The 22224-nt window shown below is 32.4% G+C and overlaps 1 protein-coding gene across 1 annotated transcript in view; it reads left to right on the forward strand.

Annotated features, from left to right (window-relative positions):
• LOC108198563 (MADS-box transcription factor 23-like) overlaps window positions 1-21429 on the forward strand; it is a 37691-nt gene extending 16262 nt beyond the window's left edge. Inside the window, exons 3-8 of the mRNA XM_017366317.2 lie at window positions 9706-9784; window positions 19904-19965; window positions 20678-20777; window positions 20907-20948; window positions 21047-21130; window positions 21226-21429. Coding sequence (XP_017221806.2) covers window positions 9706-9784; window positions 19904-19965; window positions 20678-20777; window positions 20907-20948; window positions 21047-21130; window positions 21226-21429 — 571 coding nt within the window. The remainder of the gene's footprint in view (window positions 1-9705; window positions 9785-19903; window positions 19966-20677; window positions 20778-20906; window positions 20949-21046; window positions 21131-21225) is intronic.
• Window positions 21430-22224: the final 795 nt, after the last annotated feature.

Below are 22224 nucleotides of genomic sequence, written 5' to 3' on the forward strand. Positions count from 1 at the left end.
CCAGTTTCCTGCACTGTCAGCTTGCTGCTAGTACCTGTACCTGCACATTCTTCCTCATCCCTTGCAAGATCATCAGTAGACTCTTGAAATGAAACATCAATAGACTCTTCAACAGTATGTTTAGCAAGATTATACACTCTATAAGCACGACTTGTTAAAGAATAGCCCAAAAATATAGCTTCATAAGATTTAGAATCGAATTTACCATCCCTATCAATGGTTTTGAGTACGAAGCACTTAGATCCGAAAACCTTGAAGTAGCTGATGTTAGGCTTCTTTTTCCTTAGCAATTCATAAGGAGTCTTGTTGAGAATTGGCCTGATAAGCACTCTGTTAAGAACATAGCTTGCTGTGTTGACAGCTTCTGCCCAAAAACTTCTTGGCAGCTTGCTCTCCTGCAGCAATGTCCTAGCTGTTTCTTGTAAGGACCTGTTCTTACGCTCTACAACTCCATTTTGCTGAGGTGTACGAGGTGCTGAGAACTCATGAGAGATTCCTCTTTCTTCACAATAAGTAATGAAGTCTTTTTGGAATTCCCCACCATGATCACTTCGAATACCTACAAGTCTTGTATCTAGTTTGTTCTCAAGCAACTTGATTAGTTTCTCAAATTCACTAAAAGCACAATCTTTAGTACGCAAGAATAATACCCAAGTGAATCTAGAATAATCATCAACAATGACAAAGGCATATTGTTTACCTCCAATACTCTTATAAGCTTCGGGACCAAAGAGATCCAAGTGAAGAAGCTCTAAAGGTTTAGAAGTAGATACCATTTTCTTTGCCTTATGTGGAGTCCTTGTTTGCTTTCCCAATTGACAAGCTTTGGTAGTCCTCGAACAAGCTTCTTTGCTGACAGCTTGCTGAGATGATCCATATGAGCATGTCCAAGCCTTCTATGCCAAATTTCTGGATTATTATCCACAGCTGCTAAACAAACACCTGCCTCCTGTTCTTCAAAGTTCAAAACATATATATTTCCTTCTCGTTTTGCAACTAGAGGAGTTTTGTTAGCACCAACAAGTATAGTACATTCATCCTTATCAAAGTTAACAATATGACCATCATCAAATAACTGACTTATACTAAGCAAGTTATAAGTAAGACCTTTAACATATTGTACCTTGTTAATAGAGATGATACTATTACCTATAGTTCCTTTGCCAAGAATAGGAAGAGTTTTGCTATCACCAATTGTGACACGACCACCCTTCTTCATCTTCAAGCTTAGAAACTGAGATTTGTCTCCGCTCATGTGCCTAGTGCATCCACTATCCAATATCCATTGATTTGGCTTTACTTTAGACACGAGACAAACCTACAAAACAAACACAAACAACTCAACGTTTTGGTACCCAAATTTTGTTGGGTCCAGCAGTGTTAGTTGATAAAACATATAGAACATTAAGATCAGATTTCTTGATCCACATTTGGACCACTTTAGAACTCTTCTTCCATGTTCTGCTGGTCTTATCAGCATACTGTCCCGGAGCTGTCTTCTGTCTGTTTCTGTTGTCAGCATACTGCCAGTGAGCTGACTTCCTTCCCCAGCTTGCTGATTGAGAATTCTTCATTGGACAATTATTAGCAAGATGGCCCTTCTTTCCACACTTGTGACAAGTCACCCAAGGCATGGCATAATTATATGGAATGCCATTTTTCCCTTCATATCTCATTGAAGAAGTGGATGTAGAAGCTGCACCAATGCCTCCTTTGTCATGAGAACCTTTAGCTTGTTTCATTATAGATTTGAGACTTTCTTCTCCTTGAACAAACTTTCCCATGGCTTTCTGAAGATCTTTAACTTCTTGCTCCAATGATTTGATCTTTTCAGCTTGAATAGAGATCTCGGCTAAGCTTTGTGTTTTGCTCAACTCGAATGCCTCCAAGCTTGCATCCTTAGCTTTAAGATCTGCTCTCAGCGAGCTGAGTTCCTTCATGAGTGTATCATTCCTTCTTTGGATTTGCATGTTGTTCCCTTCAAGTTGTGAGATCTGTTCCTTGAGGGCAGCAATGATTCCACTACTAGCTTTGGCACTCTTTTCATTCAAGAAATCACCTATGACTTTCTTCAAATGAACGTTTTCTTTCTCGAGCTCATAATTCTCATTCTTAAGATCAATGAGTTCCATTATTGATGAACAACTCTTATCCTGCATGGTTAGTTCACAAGTAGTTGTATCAATAGCATGTAATTCAGAATTAATAGAATTTACCTCACTGTTAGTGTCCGTATCTGAATCCGTTGTATCAATTGAGCCATCGAGACCAACAAGAGCCAAGTTAACCATCTCATCACTAGAATCATCAGAAGCTGATTCATCTTCATCATCACTCCAAGTTAGAAGTGCTTTGGATTTCTTTTTATTCTTGTAATCAGCTTGCTGTCTAGGCGGCTTTGACTTGTTTTTCAGCTTGTAGCAATCCCTTTTAAAATGCCCTTTCTTGCCACATTCAAAACATGCATCATCCTTTGGATCTTTCTTTGCACCAAACGCTTTGCCTTTTTCTCGCTTCATTTTGTTTTTCTTTTCAATCATTCTCTTGATTTTCCTGGACATAAGAGCTAGATCCTCATCTGATTCTGTTTCCTCATCTGTTTCCAGCTTGCTGACAGAGGAGTGCAGTGCAAGATTCTTCATTTTCTCTGTTGGCAGCTTGCTGCTTTCTGAGCTGTTAGCTTCAATCTTTGCTTCAAATTGTTCCAACTCAGCAAATATAGCCAGGTGATCCATAGTATCAATGTTGAGAGCTGACTCCAATGCTGTGACCTTGGCACCATATTCGAATGGAACGGCATTTAGAATATTCATGTTGATTTCCGATTGAGGAATCTTTTTGCCAAGTCTTTCAAGACTGTTGAGAGTGACTTGGAATCTAGCTTGGCTTTCTCGAATGGATTCTCCCTTCTTGATAGCAAAGCTTCCAAATTCTTTCATAAGCTTCCCGAGCTTGACTTTCTTTAATGCCTTTGAGCCTTCGTGATATGTCTCCAATGCATCCCAAATTTCTGTTGCAGATTTGAGAGAAGAGACCTTGTCATATTCAGCTTGATTCAGCCCATTGATTAATGTACTCCTTGCTTTTCCATTTGCAGCAACCTTTGATAGCTCGTCCGCTGTGAGAACATCAACGTCCTTGACTTTGCCATCGCTATCAAGATATTCATAAGGACCTCTTTGCACAACTCTTTGCATTAGGGGATCTCTGGATAGATGAGCCTCCATTTGGCCTTTCCACCAATTGTAGTTGTCAGAACCCGTGAGGAGAGGAGCTCTAAAATCGGACTTTCCCTGAAAGTTATCAGCCATATCGATCGATACTATTCCTGTTACAGAAGTATTAGTACAAACCTCGCTCTGATACCAATTGAAATTAAACACCTAGAGGGGGGGGGGGGGGTGAATAGGTGTTATGGCTAATATGACCGATTTTTAATGTTACCTAATATTTATACTGTCACAGACAGCTTGCTGTTAATTATCAGAGTAAACAGTCAGCTAGCTAACAATGCAGATGCAATGCAAAACAGATATAATCAGTAAGCTAGCAACACAGAGAATTTTAGCCAGGTTCGACCCCTAACCCTAATGGTCTACGTCCTGGTCCCCTACCAACTGGTAAGAGATTATATTATTAATCAATAATGTCAACGATTACAATGATTCAATAATATAACTCCCTTTATCCCTTGTTCCTGTTATCAGCTTGCTGAAACCCCTGAACCACGAACCAAAAGCTCTCCAAGACCTATACTTCCCAAGTATACTCTTCTAGCTAACTAGTCCCCTTGTTCCCTTGTTTCACAAGCTCGATACACAGCAACAAAACATTACACTTAGAACAATACAATGTATGAGTGTAATACAACCGAAACTATGAACTCAATATAGATATATAATCAAATATAAGCACTAGAGCTCAAGTAAAGATTTTGCAATGTAAGTGTGTTGTATTTCAGAAGCTTGAAGTGTGTTCTTGTTCTCTACCAAAACGGAAACCACACTCAAGTTTATATACCATCATTCCAAACGGTCATAACTCAACAAACTATCCAACGTTCTTGGTTCAACAACCTCACGTTTAATTTGCTTTAATAATGAACGTTTGAATAATGTTATCTTTACTGAGTAAGAGCATAAAGACGTTTGAAACAACTCAGTAAACGTTTATTTATAAAACCATAATTTGAAATCAAATAGGATGTGTTTTTAGATAAGATCGAAATAGAGATAAACACTCCTATAAGTTAGGAAATCGTTTTTGTTTGAAATTCTGATTTAAAACTGAGCTCTAATATTTATATAAGTCATATATAAATATTAAAGTCCTTACAAATCGATTCCTAATAAATCTCCTTGCTTTTCGACTTTGATCCTTATCCATTTGTTATTCTGTTCACGCTGTGAGCTCGCTGATAAGCCTGAATGATAACCTGTAAGCTTGCTGACAGTTGAACATAACATTGAAACTCATTAAGCTGTTAGCACATGCATATATTCCATTGATAGCTCGCTAACAAGCATCAGTTTTATGCTATTAGCTTGCTGGCAGTGTGATCATCAAAACCTTGAGAGTATCAAAAACAAGTAAATGTTAGTGGATGTTTAATTTTATGTCTTTTCAAATGAATAAAATATCTCATGATTTAAATTTTTTATTTTAATTTCATGACTATATATATTAATTAATTTTCGCGATATTTCATGAGTATTTTCAATATAGTAATATTGGACATACTTGTATTTTGTAATTTTAATCGATATCATATGGTATGAATAATTTAAAATAAGATGATTTTGATGTGAATATGATTAGCTCTAAAACACTCATGTTGAAACATTTTGGATGTTTAGACAACTTGAATTCATGAATTGAAATAATTTTTATTATCAACTTTTTTAAGTGTTATCAATTTTTTAACTTATTTGAGAGTTTGTGTTGCAATTCTCTTTTCAAATGAAATAAATGACTCATGAATTAATTGAAAATTGACGATTATTAAGTCTCTGAAAATAAAATATCAAATATTTTTTTGTCCGCACGACGGATACATATTATATGTATGGTGTCAAAACACAAATGAAAAGCTGACGTACTGGTATGAAAGAAGTGGATGCTAGTGGATGCTCTCAAGTTCGATTCTACATAACCACTAACTTTTAACAAATATTAGACAAGAGGATAAATCAGTCATTTCACACGAATAAAAAGTCTCATAAATTAACTTGCTCACATGCCCATAGATAGACCGTAGAAAAAGCCATACAAATTATCAATAATAAGCCATACAAATTATCAATAATTATCTATAGATAGACAATAAAAAACGCCATACAAACATATGATTATTCAAGATTCCCCTAATTATATATATGCACGCATACCTCGAACTGATTATTCAAGATTCCCCTAATTATATATATGCACGCATACCTCGAACTGATCTTATCATAATGCGACTGACGAACATTCCAATGAAACCCAGACACGAATTCATAAATTGTACCAAATTCAATGTTTAACCAAAATAAAACATAGCTATATCTAAATTTTATCGAGAAACTAATATATAATTCCAAAACAATAATGAAAGAGAAGGAAAGGAACACAAATCTCACAAAGGTATCAATCCCATTAAAGGGCAAAAGAAAGAGAGAATACAATAAAAGATTTCACCAAAAAAAATATATAATCAATTATAAAACTAAAACCAAACTCAAAACAACTGAAGGATTTATCTTCACTGAATTAAAAAAGTACCCAACAAATTATTAAAAAAATGAAAAAAAATATTGCCCAAGAAAAACTTGAAACCGAAATAAGAATCAATTTAAAGGAGGGTGATGAGAAGAAACAGAAGTAGAAGAATACTTGAACACCATGTTAAGCTTATATAGCCATCATCTAAATAATAACAAGCGATATTATTCCAATAAAAAAGATTATATAATAAGATAATTATCTCATAATACTATACTAATAATAAAATTCTAAATGACTAGATATGATTGGTAGTAGTTGATGTGACCACCATATGAGAATTGATGAATTTTTATTTTATAGATATAATTGAGATACACATGCAATTAAGTAGGTGGATCCTAATTAGAAAGTGTTTGTCGTCGAGACATCATAATCGAGGTTAAAAAGGATTTCAATCATAAAATTAATTTTATTGTTTTGGTAGGTCTAGGTTGAGAAATATATAACTCTTCATTGATATTTCATATGAACTGGCGCATATAATTAAATCGCCTTATTCCACAAAATTGGTTGGAAAAACCTAATGTTTGCGTTGAATTGATGGTTAATAAGAATTTACAAATGCGTTGAATTGATGGTTAATAAGAATTTACAAAATCCAACCTAGAAACTGTTAAGTGACCAATTCTCCTAAAACCTCAATGTGTTAGGAGGAGGGCTTACCAGGATCATATTCTAACAGAAACAAATTGTGAACAAAGCCATATTAATTAACATAAACAAAGATAAAGTTTATAAGAGTTTGTAAAGTTATTTCTCATACTTTGCCTAAGTGTGGGGTTTTTATTTATAATGACTATATGGGATGACCTTAAATCTAGTGGTCATTAGAGTCTTATCCCTATATCTTCCATGTTATAACTTTTGTCAATTCAAAAAATATCTTCTCTTTGAAAAAATCTAATGTTTGTGTTGAATTGATTGTTAATAAGAGTTTAAAAAGTCCAACCTGGATAAAAAATATGAACAAACCCATATTAACATAAGCAAAGATAAAGTTTATAAGAGTTTGTAAATTTAATTCTCGTAGTTTGCCTAGGTGTGGGGTTTCTTATTTATAATGACTTTTCGGCTGACCTTAAATTTAGTGACCATTAGAGTCTTATCGTAATATCTTGCATGTTACAACTTTTGTCGATGCAAAAAAATATCTTCTCTTTTGAAATACCCTTTACATATTCAACCGTTTTACATTATTAGTATTGGCATGAGTGAAATTATGCTTACAAAGAATAACAGGGTTAGGGTCCATATGTTGCTTCAAAGATACAAAACCTTAAGTTTCCAATATTAAATATGAAAAGTGATACGTTCGATAATTGAATCAATATGTCGAGGAAATGTATCACCAACATGATCTCATATTTTTTACATGCTGCAAGCTTCATTATTAGTAAGGTTCTATATCTAAATTAAATAAAAATTGATCATAATGACCATGCAAGTTAGCAATTAACAACTTTGAATTTAAGAATAAATATTTTTCATGTCAATCAAAAATAGCAAATTCTCACTACATTGGCTGAATAAAAAAGATCATGGATAGAGCAATAATAAAACGAAATACCCCTTTTACGAATTCAAATTATGCCATAACTTAAGAGGTTAGTCGTTTGAGCAATAGTAAAAAGAAAATACCCCTTTACGAATTCAATTATGTCAAAATTTAAGGGGTTAGTCGTATGATATTGCTATGACAGTCCAAATCTTCTTGTGGTCAAAAATAAATAATGAAACTAGTTTATAGTATTTATTAGCATGTTGAAAAAACATATTTGCTTAATAACCAAATATGCATGTCAATATTTCACATGTAACTAGGGTGAGATGAATTAGGTCGATAAACTTATACAAGATCTAAAATAAGTTTAATTATAACAAATAATATTACGAGGATGTTAGGGAAGAGATTAAACTTGATTGTAGCGCTATAGTTTTTCCAAACTGAAGACTTGGTTATTTTAGGAGACGTAGTGGTAACGTCCTTAAGGTATGGTGCATCATCGTTGTTCCCATTTTCTCAATCATGTTCTTAACAAGTTAAACATTAATTTTCATTAGGTAGATTATTAAATTGCTCAAAATGAGTCTAGATCCAATTCCGAGATTAAATTTAAAGAATACCTCATGTGAGATGATTAAGTCACATAGAGTAACCACTTTTATTTAACTGTATAAGAACATGACAAAAGAAGGCGAATGAGCGAATCGAATGAAAAAAAGGGGTTAAATCATTAATGAAAATCATTCTTATTAATTTTATTGAAAATACTGAAGATATATATTTTTAGACACCTTCAAAACTCCCTCAAAATAGCTTTTAATTTTGAAAATTATATTAAAAAACTATATTAAATCATTCACTTTATAGTAAGAGTATAAGAAGTTGCACGAAAATCTTAAATTCTTCCTAGAGTTTAGTTGTTAGTGATTAAAATGATTTGTGATTGTAACAAATTTGAGTTTTATAATGGCTATAAAGTAAACTCAACTCAATTATCTTTTCTTTTAAATTATAATGTGCAAATCATATATTAGTTTTGATGTCTTGCGACTTAAATTCAATAATAGAATCAACTTTCTTATAAAAATTTAACTTTATAGTTTTTTACTAAGATTTATTTGTTTAGTATTCCACACTAAAATAATAAATTCAATATTATATAATAAAATTTAGAATCGTTCATAAAGAATTCACAACAAAATAACTTTTTGTCTAAATTTTAGATTTTGATTTTTTTGTTAAGGTTTTATATGATAAGAATCAAATTTTCCCTTGTAAAACATAAATATGGTTAGTTTTAGAATCATTTATGAATTTTGCATTAAAATCAAAAGTTAAGTATATATCCTTTATCTTCTCCTGTCATGTCCTCCGTTCGCATTTCATTGACATCTAAGATTTACTAGAAAAGATATTATTATTTTATAAGTTTATAAACACTTTAATTCCAAAATAAATTAATAATTAACTCTAAAATGTTATGTAAGATGGTTTTCCAACATACTTTAGCTTGTTTCACATATATAATATGAGAAAAATTATATGTAAATCACTATATTATTAGAAATTTGAGAGATCATATATGTATTACAAACAAAACAAAACATGTATTGTATACTATTATAATGTTATAATTGTTTGCCGAGCAAACATATTGTCTAAGTCTCAAATATAAAAAATGATCTATATCCCAACCCACCAAATATGATATATACAGTATTAGTATATTATTAACATGGGATAGTCGTATTATTATATAATTTTTTTATGATAAAATTATTTTATTAGTATTTAGTTAAGCACATGTCTTCTATTAATAGTGGAAAATTTATCATAATAAAATCTCTACTATTGTCAAGTAGGTTTACACCACTACTCTGGGGCGGTCTTCTCTAAATTGTCTTTTTCTTTAAATCTTGTAATTGCCTTTTTCATTATCATTAAATTGATTTGATTTTTGTCTTTAATTGTAAATATCGTTTTTTTTCAAATCAATTAATCAGACGAACTCGTAGTTATTTAGTGTAGTTTTTATTTTATTTTTGTTATCATTCAATGAGACTGACTTGTCAATGGGATTGTTTTGCTTTTTATGGTGCTCTAAGTAGTTTGCCTCTTTTTTTGGTACAAGTTATTTTTTCCTAGGATTATTCTTTATAATATTACTATATAATTAATTATAATATTATTAAATATTTGAATTATTATATTAATTTCACTGATAGAAAATTTTCTTATTATTTAGATGCTGCCGCTCTTCTATTGTAAACTGAGAACAAAATTTATCATAATAAAATCTTGTTGCATTTTTTTCTCTCTACTTTATTTCATATTGCTTTAAAATCTATGCAATTTACGCAGCAGGGCATCATCTAATTGGCAAGAACCACCTGCACATTCACTCAGCTGATAATTATGGTTTTTGTTGTTCGCAGCATGAAATCTGTGATCGAACGTTACAACAAAATGAAAGAAGAGAATTATCAGCTGCTGAATCCTACTTCAGAAGTCAAGGTACAAATTATATTTCTACACTAACATTCAGTTTCCTCTATGAGCTTACCTGTATTGATTCATGCACAGACATTGTTCTTTTAGTATGCAAAATAAGCTAGCTCCCTAGGGTAGAGAACTGACATAGAGCTCCATGGCGGAAATGATTAGCACTCGCTTTAAAATGTGGAATCCTTTTAAACCTGCAATCATGCACATCTTCATACGACATAAAGCTATCATTGTATGTATTTTCTGAACTGAGAAAACAATTCTTATCATCCGTTAACCAGGCTGCATTTTAAGGTCTTGAAAATGAGAAAACGCTTCACGTACGCCAATTGCTAAACCAATTAGGTCAGTCAACCAATTCTAATCTGAAAACTCTTGGCATTTTCAGACAAAGATGGGTGCTTTAATCTTTACCAATACTCTTTCTACTACAATTATCCCCAAAACAAGCCCTTAGTACACTCTTAAGTAATAAATTGAGGTAGGGCTGTAAATGAGTGAAGCCAAGCCAAATCCTCGAATGCTTGTGTATGGTTTTTTAAAAAAATAAACTTGAAATCAAGCTCGGTTTTCAATCAAAATAATAAAATTAATTGAGCTTGGTTAACATTGAGAAAAAAGATTGTTTACTAATGGTGGTGAGCGGTTCTCGTACTTTAAACAAATCGTTAACAGTATTCTCATCACGCTTTTTCACAAGACAATTTTATACCCACAAATAAATCATAAAATTATTTGTGAAATTAACTCACTTACTTTCTCGCATACATCTCATTAAAGAATTATCATATGTATATTTGTTCAGTGATTTTTTCACAACTATTTCAAAAATGATGATCATTTTTTTAATCCAAGTCAACTCCAATTTCATGTTATTTTACATCACTGTATCCACTACAACATAAATAACATAGGTGTAGTTATAATAATTTAACAATTCATTTTCCCCATTAAAAAATACAATATTGTTTTATTGATATAAATTTAACTATTGTAAATATTTGACACTAAAATATGCTAGTCGAGATATCATAGCAAGATTAAGTTTACAAAAATACATATGTGAGAATGAATTATTTTAATTATACAACCAAATTAACTATCAATTATGACTAGCTTATAAACCGTGCTTTGCACAGGTGATTTATGATATTTGTAATTTTATCGTCTATATTTCAAATTTAATTGAAATACAAATCAATCATAATTCATACTGACCGAATTTTTAAACTTTCACTCGACTAACTGAACTAATATAAACTTGCAATTAACTAACTAAACTAATATAAACTTGCAATCAAATAAGTGAACTGAACCTCAATTTGTAATTAGGTAATCAAAATCAAAATATTATAAAGTTATAACATATTTTCGTTTATATACATTTTTTTTGACAAATGCAAGAAAATTTTATTAACTTGAATATAATACAGTCGGGACAAACCCCGACTGTCAATACAACCAGGTGGTAAAAGAAATAACATGATAAAAACAATTAGATGATTTGTATCCTTTTAACACATAGAATTTAAAATTTCTTGAAACTAAAAACGAAATCAAAGACATCCCAAGCGATCCAAATTAGATCAAAATCTCCGGAAACAGTAACATCGTAATTGACCATATCACATAAAAATTATTGTTAGCACAATATCAATAAACTCGTTCTCAACAGATCCAACACAAAATAAACCCAATCATGATTGAACAAAAACATAACAAACACTCCAAAAGGAGAGACAAACCACACACTCCATGAGTAGAGACACACAAACACCCAAAAGATTGGGTTTTATTGAAAAGAAATTAACGAGAGTAAAATATAGATAATGTAGGGGTTTGGGGCTTTCCACCGGAGAAAACCAGTGGAAGCCTCCTCGATTTACTTGAAAAAGGACAAACCCTAATGGAGAAGGAAGAGAGGAGGGAGGCGGCTAAACTACTTGCTGCTCATTTATATACATTTATTTACTCAATTCAAATTAATTTATTTAGTTTTTAATATAGAAATTAACAATTGAAATCAACTTTGTACTGATCATAATCATAAAAAAAAAAAGATAATTGTGTTACAATTATATTATAGTATTCGAGATAAAATTATTAGATTGGGATAGGAGTGAGATGGAGATTGAGAGAGATTGGGAGAGAATAAGGAGGAAAGAGATTAAGAAATGAGCCATATTGAGGCTATGTTTGACATTGTTGTTGAATGCAACAGATTTCCATACTTGTGAAGAAAGCTGATTTTTGGCTTTTCCATGAAATTGTCATAAAAATTCAATATCAAAGCTCATCAAAAATATTATTTTTGATATTATAATTTAATATATGTAAATATCAAAAAGATTGAAAGAGAAGAGAGATGAGAGTGGTTGAGATTGAGAAAGGAGATAGACAGAGAGAGATGAGAGTGATTGCAAGTTATTTTTGTTGAGTGTATCGCATATGCAAGTTTATTATTATTTCAGTGTACCTAGTTACAAGTTTTCATAAATTTAGTGATATAAATACAATTTGGGATTGAATTGAGTTTTATAAGTTGCAAGTTCAGTTTTTATTCTCTTATTTATGTTAACGACCGGTAGATAAATGCAAGTTTTATTTTCTTGAATTATTAAATGCAACCCTTTTGAATTCGGTAACCCAATTTCAACTTTTAGGTTAGTTCAATTATGTTTTAGCCTATTAACCCTACCCAAGTTTAATTGATATTGGATTTGTTCACCGTCTATAAATAATAAATAAAGCTAGCATGCTTGTGAACTTACTAATAAAAGTTATTCATAAACTTGTTCTAAGCTAGTTCATGAACTCTACTCAGAACACATTATCAAAGTTATTTGTGAACTATCAAGTCTGATTACACTGATCATATTATGCTTGCCTATAAATCAATCATTAATATTGCGTTCAAGATCTACTCGTTTATGAATCAAATCAAATCCAAATTGAACTTTTCCGGTCGAAATTGTTCATAGTGTATGAGATCATTTACAACCTAGCTTGAGGAGAAGGCGTTAAAATTCGATTTCAACAATTTGTCAAGTATCCTATAAATTCTTATATATGAGTCTCTATGACCTCCTAACCATATTTATGAGACTCTCTCTCCCTCCTTTTCTTGTATAATTCTTTATTAGTATATTATTTTTTCTCAACTTTACAGTGATATCAAATTTCTTTATTTATGTATGGTAAGAACATATAATAAAATATGTGTGTTAATTTAGAGATGCAAGGCCAAGGAGACTTTGTAAATAGAAAATATTAGAGTGTCTTAAATAGCTAAGATTCAATACTTTAAATTATTTTTAGAGAGAGTGTTGAATGAGTATTCAAGTTGCTTTAAACACTTGTTCGATATTTAAAATTGAAAGCACTTCCCACCACTAAAAGTACAAGATACACTAAAAAAATGGTACAAAATCAACGGCAAAAAATGGTTGGTATGGCCGATATGGTCGGTTTAAGACACTTTATCATATCTCCCTTCATTTTCAACCTTGCAAATTTCATAAAATCCACCTTCAACCTTGCAAATTTCATAAAATCCTCTACACCTTCTCTATATTCTTAATTATATATATTATGCGCGCGGTCGCACATGAACATCACATACAATACAAATTATCTAAAAAACTTGATACGCATACATGAATTAAGAAAATACTTACTTTGTTTTTTATCTCCTTCCTCCTTTTTTTTTTCTTCTCCTCTCTTCTCTCCACTAGCATGCTCTACTCTTGTTGTTGTTTATTTAAGAGTGATTGACACTTTGCACCCCTTATGTTCAGGCGCTTTTTCGATTTGATCTCAAACAATGTTTTTTGGCAGTATGCACCCTAAAGTTTGAAAAATGTTTCGCTTTGAACCCTTTGACCACTCTCCTTTTAATTAACTGTTAAAGTTAACAGATATGAGATTTTCACTTTACACCCCACAATTTTAATTAAAAAAGTTTCAACGAAACAAAGCAAAAATGAGTTTTTCTAGTCATGACAAAATCGGCAGGCTATCTAAATCAAGCGGTCATTTATGATATTTAACATGAAACGACGCTATAACCCACATGCAATTATATATTTTCCTTTTCAAGCTAATAAAATCTTTCTAAAATATTAAATAAATACGGAAAATCGAGCATGGTAGATAGCCGGTTTTATCTTCTGAGTCAAACAATGTCGCTCAGCCTCACTAAATATTAGAAATTGAATTGAAAAATTTTTAAAGAAAAAACATTTTTGCTGTCAAAACTATAACTGACCATAAATTTTTAGTTTGACACGTCAGACATAAAATCGACCACTTCTTTGGTCGGTTAATTCGGTCATAATCATGCCAACTCGGCAAAATGACATCATCTTTGTCGTAACCGACCGAACATTGTTGTCGGTTTTATCCCGACCCTTTTTTTGTCGGTCGGTTCGGCTTTAAGCTATTGGTTTTGTCATGTTTTTTTGTAGTGATATGATAAAATAGAAAAACGAGTGTGTACATGAGTTCTCAGTTTATCACAAAATATAAGTATGGAGATCACTATTTTTAAGTTAGGAGGTCCTTTGGAAGAGGAGGCAGAGGAGGAGGCTAGGGTGAAGGATATGATGGCTCCTAGTAATTTAAGATTCATCAATAGACTTTTGGAGCACTGAGATGCTACTTTTGAAATCTCACACAGAGAAATTGGATTCAGAATTATGTGAGATAGGGCATACCAAACAAGGATACAAGTAGAGCATGTCTGAACTTATCACTAGTTTTCAAGAATTCGATTCTGCCTTAAAAATATGTTACCAATCCGGTGTCCCCGGCTAATGAACAAATATAAACAAGGTAAACACAATCTAGTATGAACATATACAAATCAGCTGATTAATACAAACTCATCCAGACCACCAAATCAGCTGATTAGTACAAACTCTTCCAGACCATCAGGCAACCATGCATATATGGTACTTCCCAAAGATATTGAATAGTACTCTAACCAACACAAAAGAATGTACATAAATATGTTGGTACTTATTTTACTGCACCCTTGGTACTGCAAAATCACCTCCATTACCCGAATATTGAGTTGCATACTTGTCACCAAAAACTTGTTTATAGAGAGCAAGATCTATAAATGTGTTATTCTTTAAAATTTATGATATGTTTAAGATAAATATTTAGTGTTTATTGTTTGTGGCAAAGATTATATATGTATTAATGCGCACACTAAATTAGTCTAATAAAAGTCCTACTTGTGTCTGGCACCAGTACCCGAGCTCCAGATAACATAAAATACCACAAACTTACTCTTATTTATAATTAGCGGAGAACTCAGAACTTTGAGTTCCAACTCACATACTCTAAGTTTGAGGAATATATTAGAGTAGGAACAAGATTGACGAGAAGGGAACAAGATATACCTGAATCCATGAATTGAAAGTAGGGCCATCATCAGGGGAGATGATAAAGATGAGTTTATCTTGTCAAGGGACATCTATGAAGATGATGAATATGATTTTAGCAGGAGAATACATTTACAACCAGTGGGACTTGTAGTTTGTGTTAGTTAAAACAGGAGAATACATTTACACTTAAGTACATATTTTCCACTGAGAAAGATTCTCTGCTGCACCTTCTGCCCTCCCAAAAAATGTTCCTCTGGAAATTAAAAACAATTTTTAGGAATGAGAAGTATAATCTTTTGTGAGGCCAACCCGAGAGAATAAAACATAAAACATCAAAAAGACATGAACCTCAAAATCCCAAGAGATTGACATAGATATGCATGGATTAGCATAAAGGATGATGTAAACATGCAGAATGAGCTTTGGCTTACCAAGAAGGTAGAAAAGAATCTTCAACTTTGTCCCAGTGAACAAGCTTGTGTTGAGAGCTGTGTCTATAGGAAGTTGCACCTTTTACACAGTACATAGATCCTTTCAGCCCAAAACAAGAGAAGCCGCACAAAGCTATAGAAGCCCTGCCTGCACTCGTTTTGATTTTAATCCAAAAGGTTGCTATCAGTTATTGTCAGTTGACTGACATCTAAAGATTTTTATTGAGGAGAACTAGAGACCATAAATTTAAGGGCTGCTAAAACTTTGAGGCAAAACAACCTATCAAGACCTATGTTATTATAGAATTGAAATCCCTCAAGCGGCCTCCAGAAGAAGCCAGAAAAGTAGCAAGTAACCGAATTCAACCCCACTAAAGATAACAAATCAATTAACCAAAAATATCAAATAATGGAAACATTTGCCAATAGCTTAATTATTTTCTCATCCTTTCAAGGTTCACAATTTTACAACTTCGGTTCTTATAAACACAACCCAAAATTGTTCAAGTGAGTTGGAATAAATTACCAACTGCAATACTTAGGTAAATTTCAGGCGAAAAACATTAATTTAGTGATGTGGAAAAAAACTGATGTGGATAATATGTGATGTCACAACAAGTTGACAAGATATATATGTGAAATCTCCTTTAGTTAATGAAGCAAAAGAACTATGTCATATTTTATATGAGGAAATACCAGGGTGACAAAGGGTTTTTAACTCTGTATTCTTCATGTGATATTTGATAAAATTTTACAAGATGCTCATACCTGAATGAGGGAGCAACCAGATGCTAAGAGAATTAGATTCAAATATTAGCTTGCAAATAAGTTTAACAACTTATAAGTTGATACAAACATTCAAGGTCATGCAGAAATAGGTATTACGCCCAATTGGTACTTTAGTTGCAATAGAAATGCATATAACTGAAATTTAGTAAATCCAACTATGTCTCAGATAGAGATCATCCGAAAAATGCTGCTCAGAAAGAAATTAACATGGTTGTCTGCAGAGCATAGTGAAAAGAAGCAACTACTCCTACCTTGTAAAAGTAGTTCCACATAATAATGCCTCTTTGTTTGCAATGCAGAAGAACAGCTAAACACCTTTACCATAATAACTTGACTTGTAAGGCTGAAGTTGAGATATGCAAAGTAGAAGCTGCTGATGGTCTGCAAACTCGAACTTGCAGATGGCGTCTGCCAAGTTTCAATGTCTTTTCAAATTTGAACTATCTGATGACTCTGCAAGTTTATCAAGGCTGATGAGTTTCATTCAAAAACAGTTCGTTTGTTTTGACTTAGCAGGTTAGATATTGCTAAAAAGCATTCACTGAAGAAGTGGAATGTTTTGTGGGAACAGCCTCTGAATTTTGGATTACATACAACTTCCAAGAGGTACGAACTTACTTTAAAAAAATGAAGAAAATAGAGTGAAGCAATTATCTTTGGATATATACGTAATTCAATATCTAAACAACTCAACGTAAACCATTTTTGATGCAAAGCAATGTTCAACATAATATTTTCACACATTATTAATTTTATTTGGTGATTAGGAGAGGAAAAAGATAGTTTAATGACAATAAAGATAGAGCACAAGGATTCTAAGTCATTAATCATGTCGTAAAAAAGAAAAATTACCCTCGCTTTTAGGAATCTTCTGAAACCATGTGTTCTCTCAAAACCTAAATCCTTTGTTGAGAATCAAGGATGGATAGTGACTGAGATACACTGGCAATTTGATCTGGTATTGTGAGTATACCTAGTGCCACTAGGTTAGGTGGATTGTTGGCATTGAAAGGCCTAGGACCCTCGATAGATAGAGAGGATTAGGGAACAGACTAATGCTTCAGAGGCTAATGAACATTACATACTGCAACATATTGTGTACCCATTTATTTGTAGCTGCAGAACCAGCTTGAAACTTGTATACCTGAGGGAATGAGCTAATGGGCTATGAACATAAAATTTAAGCAGTTTAAGAGTACCACCTGACAGAGTAATTAAGTAATTATGAAACTAATCTGCGCTCAAAATCATACTCTCCTTATCCCCTTTGTTTATCTTGAACATTTATGTGCCATTGCTGAATTTTTGACATCATGATGTTATAGTCACTCTACTACCACGATCATGATGATCAGAACATGATTTTGCTTCATCTAATAATGCCGCAGTTAATTTCTAGCTAATAATAGACATTTCTGAACAAGGTATTTTCACTGAAGTTTAGATTATACAAGAAAATGGGACCCTTAAAACATAAGAAACTAAAGAAATTTTATTGACACAAAGGTTTTATTATCAATTATCATTCCTTTCTTGTCAGTTTAAAGAACTAGATGCCCTCTTTTAGTAATATTTATATATTTTAATTATATTATTATATAAATATTTAATATTTAAATAAATTAATGAACTTGAGCCGAACCAGTTTTCAAGCTTTTATTAATATATCATAGATTTGAGCTTTCGAGCCGAGGTGATCAAACCTATCACACTATTGTCAAGCCGATCGAACTTTGAACTTCAAAATAATGGTGCCTTCAAGCTTCGAACTGGAGATCGATCCCGAACTATTAAGTCGAGCTTGAACTTGAGACTAACAGTGTTTGGCTCAACTCGATTACACCCCTATCTTAAGATGGAAAAAAAAAAAAAAAAAAAAACCAAACTTGGGGAAACATGCGAGCAAAATGCAGAAAAATCATAAAATTATGTCAATTTTCTGACTAATTAAACAAATGATGAAATTAAGAAGGGGTAAATAAGTGTAAACAGTAGAGATAAGAAGCAAATATGTTAGGGTTCCCAAGCCCTTGACAATTGCCGTGATACTATTACCTTGTTCAACCGTAAAGTAAATGATAAACTTCTAAATTCGAATTTAGTGAGGAATTATATCATGCATGTTAGTTTATTCAACCGTAAAATAAATGATAAACTTCGAATTAGAAGGATGAGGAATTACATCGTACATATATCCTAGCTTATTCAATAAACTTCGAATTACAAGGATGAGGAATTATATATGTCATCTGATTTCATTAAACTGATTTAACTTGTGAACCTGGGTTGAAATACAAATGAGAACGAAAACTTGCAGATACAGAAATAAATGTCTATTTGTTAGAAGATATTTGTTAATTTAACATGGTATCAGAGCTTAGGTTGACAAAAGATGTCCCTAGCACCTTAAAGTTTAGGAGAACCGGTAACTTAGCAGCAAGAATAAATAAAAGCAAGATTACAGGATTCTCTACTGAGACATAAGTTGAATCACCTTTTGAATTATCGAGAATTTCAAGAATGAAATGTACCTGTAATTGTAGCATGAAGAGCCTGTTTCATGTATTAAATAGAAATATGCATAGCTGTTTCATCCAGTCTGAAATGACAACTTAAGCTTAAATAAGTATATAATTATATATCCAAGAGAAGACGCAAATAATAGATGGAAGTTTTGTTGCTACTGTGAATATATTAGAGTTTCCATACGTGCAATAAAATTTGCAATAAACTTATTCCGAACTTTTTTAACAGTTCAATCAGTTGATGAAGGTGTAAAACAATAGCTTTTCTGTTGGCTTGTAACAGATAATAGAATCCACATACTAATTTCGGCGATTGTTGAACTACACTTAATCAAATAATAAAATTTTAATGTTTCTATATTCCAAGGCTTAATGACCTTTTAGCCCTCGAAGTTTGGATGGATGTTCCGATGCGGCCTCGATGTTTAAATTTGCTCGATTCAACCCTTAAAGTTTCACTATTGTACCTTTTAGGCCTTTTTTCAAATAACGGTATATAACGAATGGTAAACTTGATAATTCATATTCAGGATAAAGTTTGGGCGTACCTTTTAACCCCTAAAGTATACATCTCGTTCCTTTAAACCTTTAAAGAATACATTAAAATACATTAGATGCTACTTTTAACCCTCGAGGTTTAATGCCTCTTTTGATCCTCACGTGTGAAATGTCAACTTTGTCCACCCCGTTATATACCGGTATATGCCATAAGGGCTAAAAAGTACATTCGGAAAACTTGGAGGGTTGAATCGAACGACTTTAAACATCGAGGCCGCATCGGAACATTATCCAAACCTCGAGGGCTAAAAGGTCATTAAGCCATATTCTAATCTAACCTAAGAATGTATTTGCCATATGTATGACAAAAAATTTATCCTCAGCAGTTTACTTTGCAAGAGTAAAATTAATGGTTGATTTTAATATATATTGATGCGGCTCATCTCTATGCCTTCCATCCGAACTAAATTTAACTTCTCACTTCAATGTTAGTTTTGGCAAGGCGAAGTAGAAAGATTGAGACAACAGCTGCAATACTTGCAACAAAGCCACAGGTAACAGGCATCTATCCTTGTTTTCTTTAGAAGTTCAGTACTAGTCATCTGTCGTAATTTTCGACTCGTAATACCACCAACACGCAGTACCTTCAAATTAATTTTGAAAAGCACTAGATTTAGAAGTTCTTTAGAAGATCAAGTATACGGTGAACTGATCATTGTGCGTGTCTCAGAAATTTAAGTCAGTTGCGGGCTTGCTATGAGATAATGATACGCTACATGAGTTCTTTCTCAATTTTGAACTATTTAATTTTTAGGCTAATTATTTCTCAATTTCTGGCTTCAACTGTATACTTCCAGCAAAGGTCTGTCCTTCCACAGATCTATAAGCTAATATGTTTAAATTATGGAAATTCATAGACTTGAACACATGTTTTTGGAATTTAGAGAAGACTTCAACATTACCTCGTAGGAAAAGGCCTTTTAGTTTTACGTTTGCTCTTCTAAAATTTTTGGGTGCAGTTCATTTTTCCTTCATCATTATCCCTATCACTAACCATATAACAATTCCACTATTCAGATTTTAATTGAGAAAAAATATTGGCAGAAGAAAACAGAATTTCTGTTTTTAATGGATCAATATATCACCAAAGTTCTCTGCATTTATGAGAGAATAACTTATGATTATTGATTAAGTTTATAACTGGACATATGAAGGCTCATAAAGATAGTTTGTAAAATACTGAAAACTTACTCTACGAAAATGCAGGCAGCTGTTGGGAGAAGAACTTTTTGGTTTGAACATCAATGATTTACAGAACTTGGAAAATCGACTGGTTATAAGTTTGAAAGGTGTTCGTATGCAAAAGGTATATGTTATATTACTATTATTATTATTTTCGGGGCAAAAGGTATAAGATATTTAGTCCTAGCATATAGCTTATGGTCTAACTTAAAAGACTTCTTCTGCACATTTACTGAAAGTACAATATTTGCAGGAGCAATTATTAAAAGATGAAATACAAGAACTAAACAAGAAGGTCAGTCTGCAAATTAGCCAATATTGTTGCATTCTTATCCTTTCATTAAGTTGTTTACTAAGGAACTGACTATCATTTGATGATTCAAATATTTGCAGGGGAGTCTAGTTCATCGGGAAAATATAGAACTCCACAAAAAGGTAACCCTCATCCAAGAAGCAAACCAGGAATTGCGTAAAAAGGTATTCACAAAGAATACATATAGTGAAGATAGCACATGTACCTTCTTTGCATAACAATTTAGTAGCCTGACCCAAAGTATGAATTAATGCCCCAGGTTAACGAATTAGCGAGCTCAAGTACACACATAAGAAACCAGACTCCATTTGGCATCAGCAATGGGTATGACTTAAATGAATCCATCAGTCTCCAGCTGATTCAGCCAATGACAAAGACGAACCCCACACCAGAAAGAGATGTAACACTTGGGTACACTTTCCTTTCCAAAAGATCCTTAATCATTCTCCCATGGACAATGTAATCAACTTAGTATTCATCAAAGTGCCTTAAAATTGTATCAGGTTAAAGTTGCAGTAGAGCACTATCTCCCAGCTGTGGATGAACTCAGGTGACTAATTAATCAATCGGCTCATCAAATACTTCGCTTGCATTGAAGCTAAATTCCTTCGAAAATAGGCTAAATGATGCATAACTTCTTATTGAATTTGGTATAATGTGACTTATTAAATGATATTCCATGCACCATAAATATTTGTAAATTTGAAATAATTGGAAACATGCAGGATCGACTACAGTAAGTCCCCAATTCAGACTGAAGTAAGCATTTTTAGCATGTCATGAAAGGATTCATGTATGGTTGTAATATTGATGTTAATTTATGATATTATTATTATGACATAAAGTGTTTGACAACTAAGCTCTCATTAAAATAATGACTTATTTCTTATTACTATAAAAATGACTAAATTTGACTGACAATTTTCAGTCCTAATTTGACTTCAATTAATCATTTTTAGTTCTGAGTTTTTGTCTCCAATTTTTTCGTCATATTGAAATTTCCCGCTACAATTTCAATAAAATTCAAATTTCCCGCTTTTGTGCTTAAATTTGACTAACTGAGCCGTCATATTTATAAATTTGACTGTTTTATTAGAAATCATATATATAAATTTGACTATTATACTAGTAGTCACAGTTATAAATTTGACTGATATATATTCAGTGGTCGCATCTATAAATTTGACTAATATTAAATGGTCATATTTATAATTTTTACAGGTTTGGGCAAATAAAATGTGCCAAATATGACTGCATT

Source organism: Daucus carota, chromosome 1, assembly GCF_001625215.2.
Source record: "Daucus carota subsp. sativus chromosome 1, DH1 v3.0, whole genome shotgun sequence".
NCBI lineage: Eukaryota > Viridiplantae > Streptophyta > Magnoliopsida > Apiales > Apiaceae > Daucus > Daucus carota.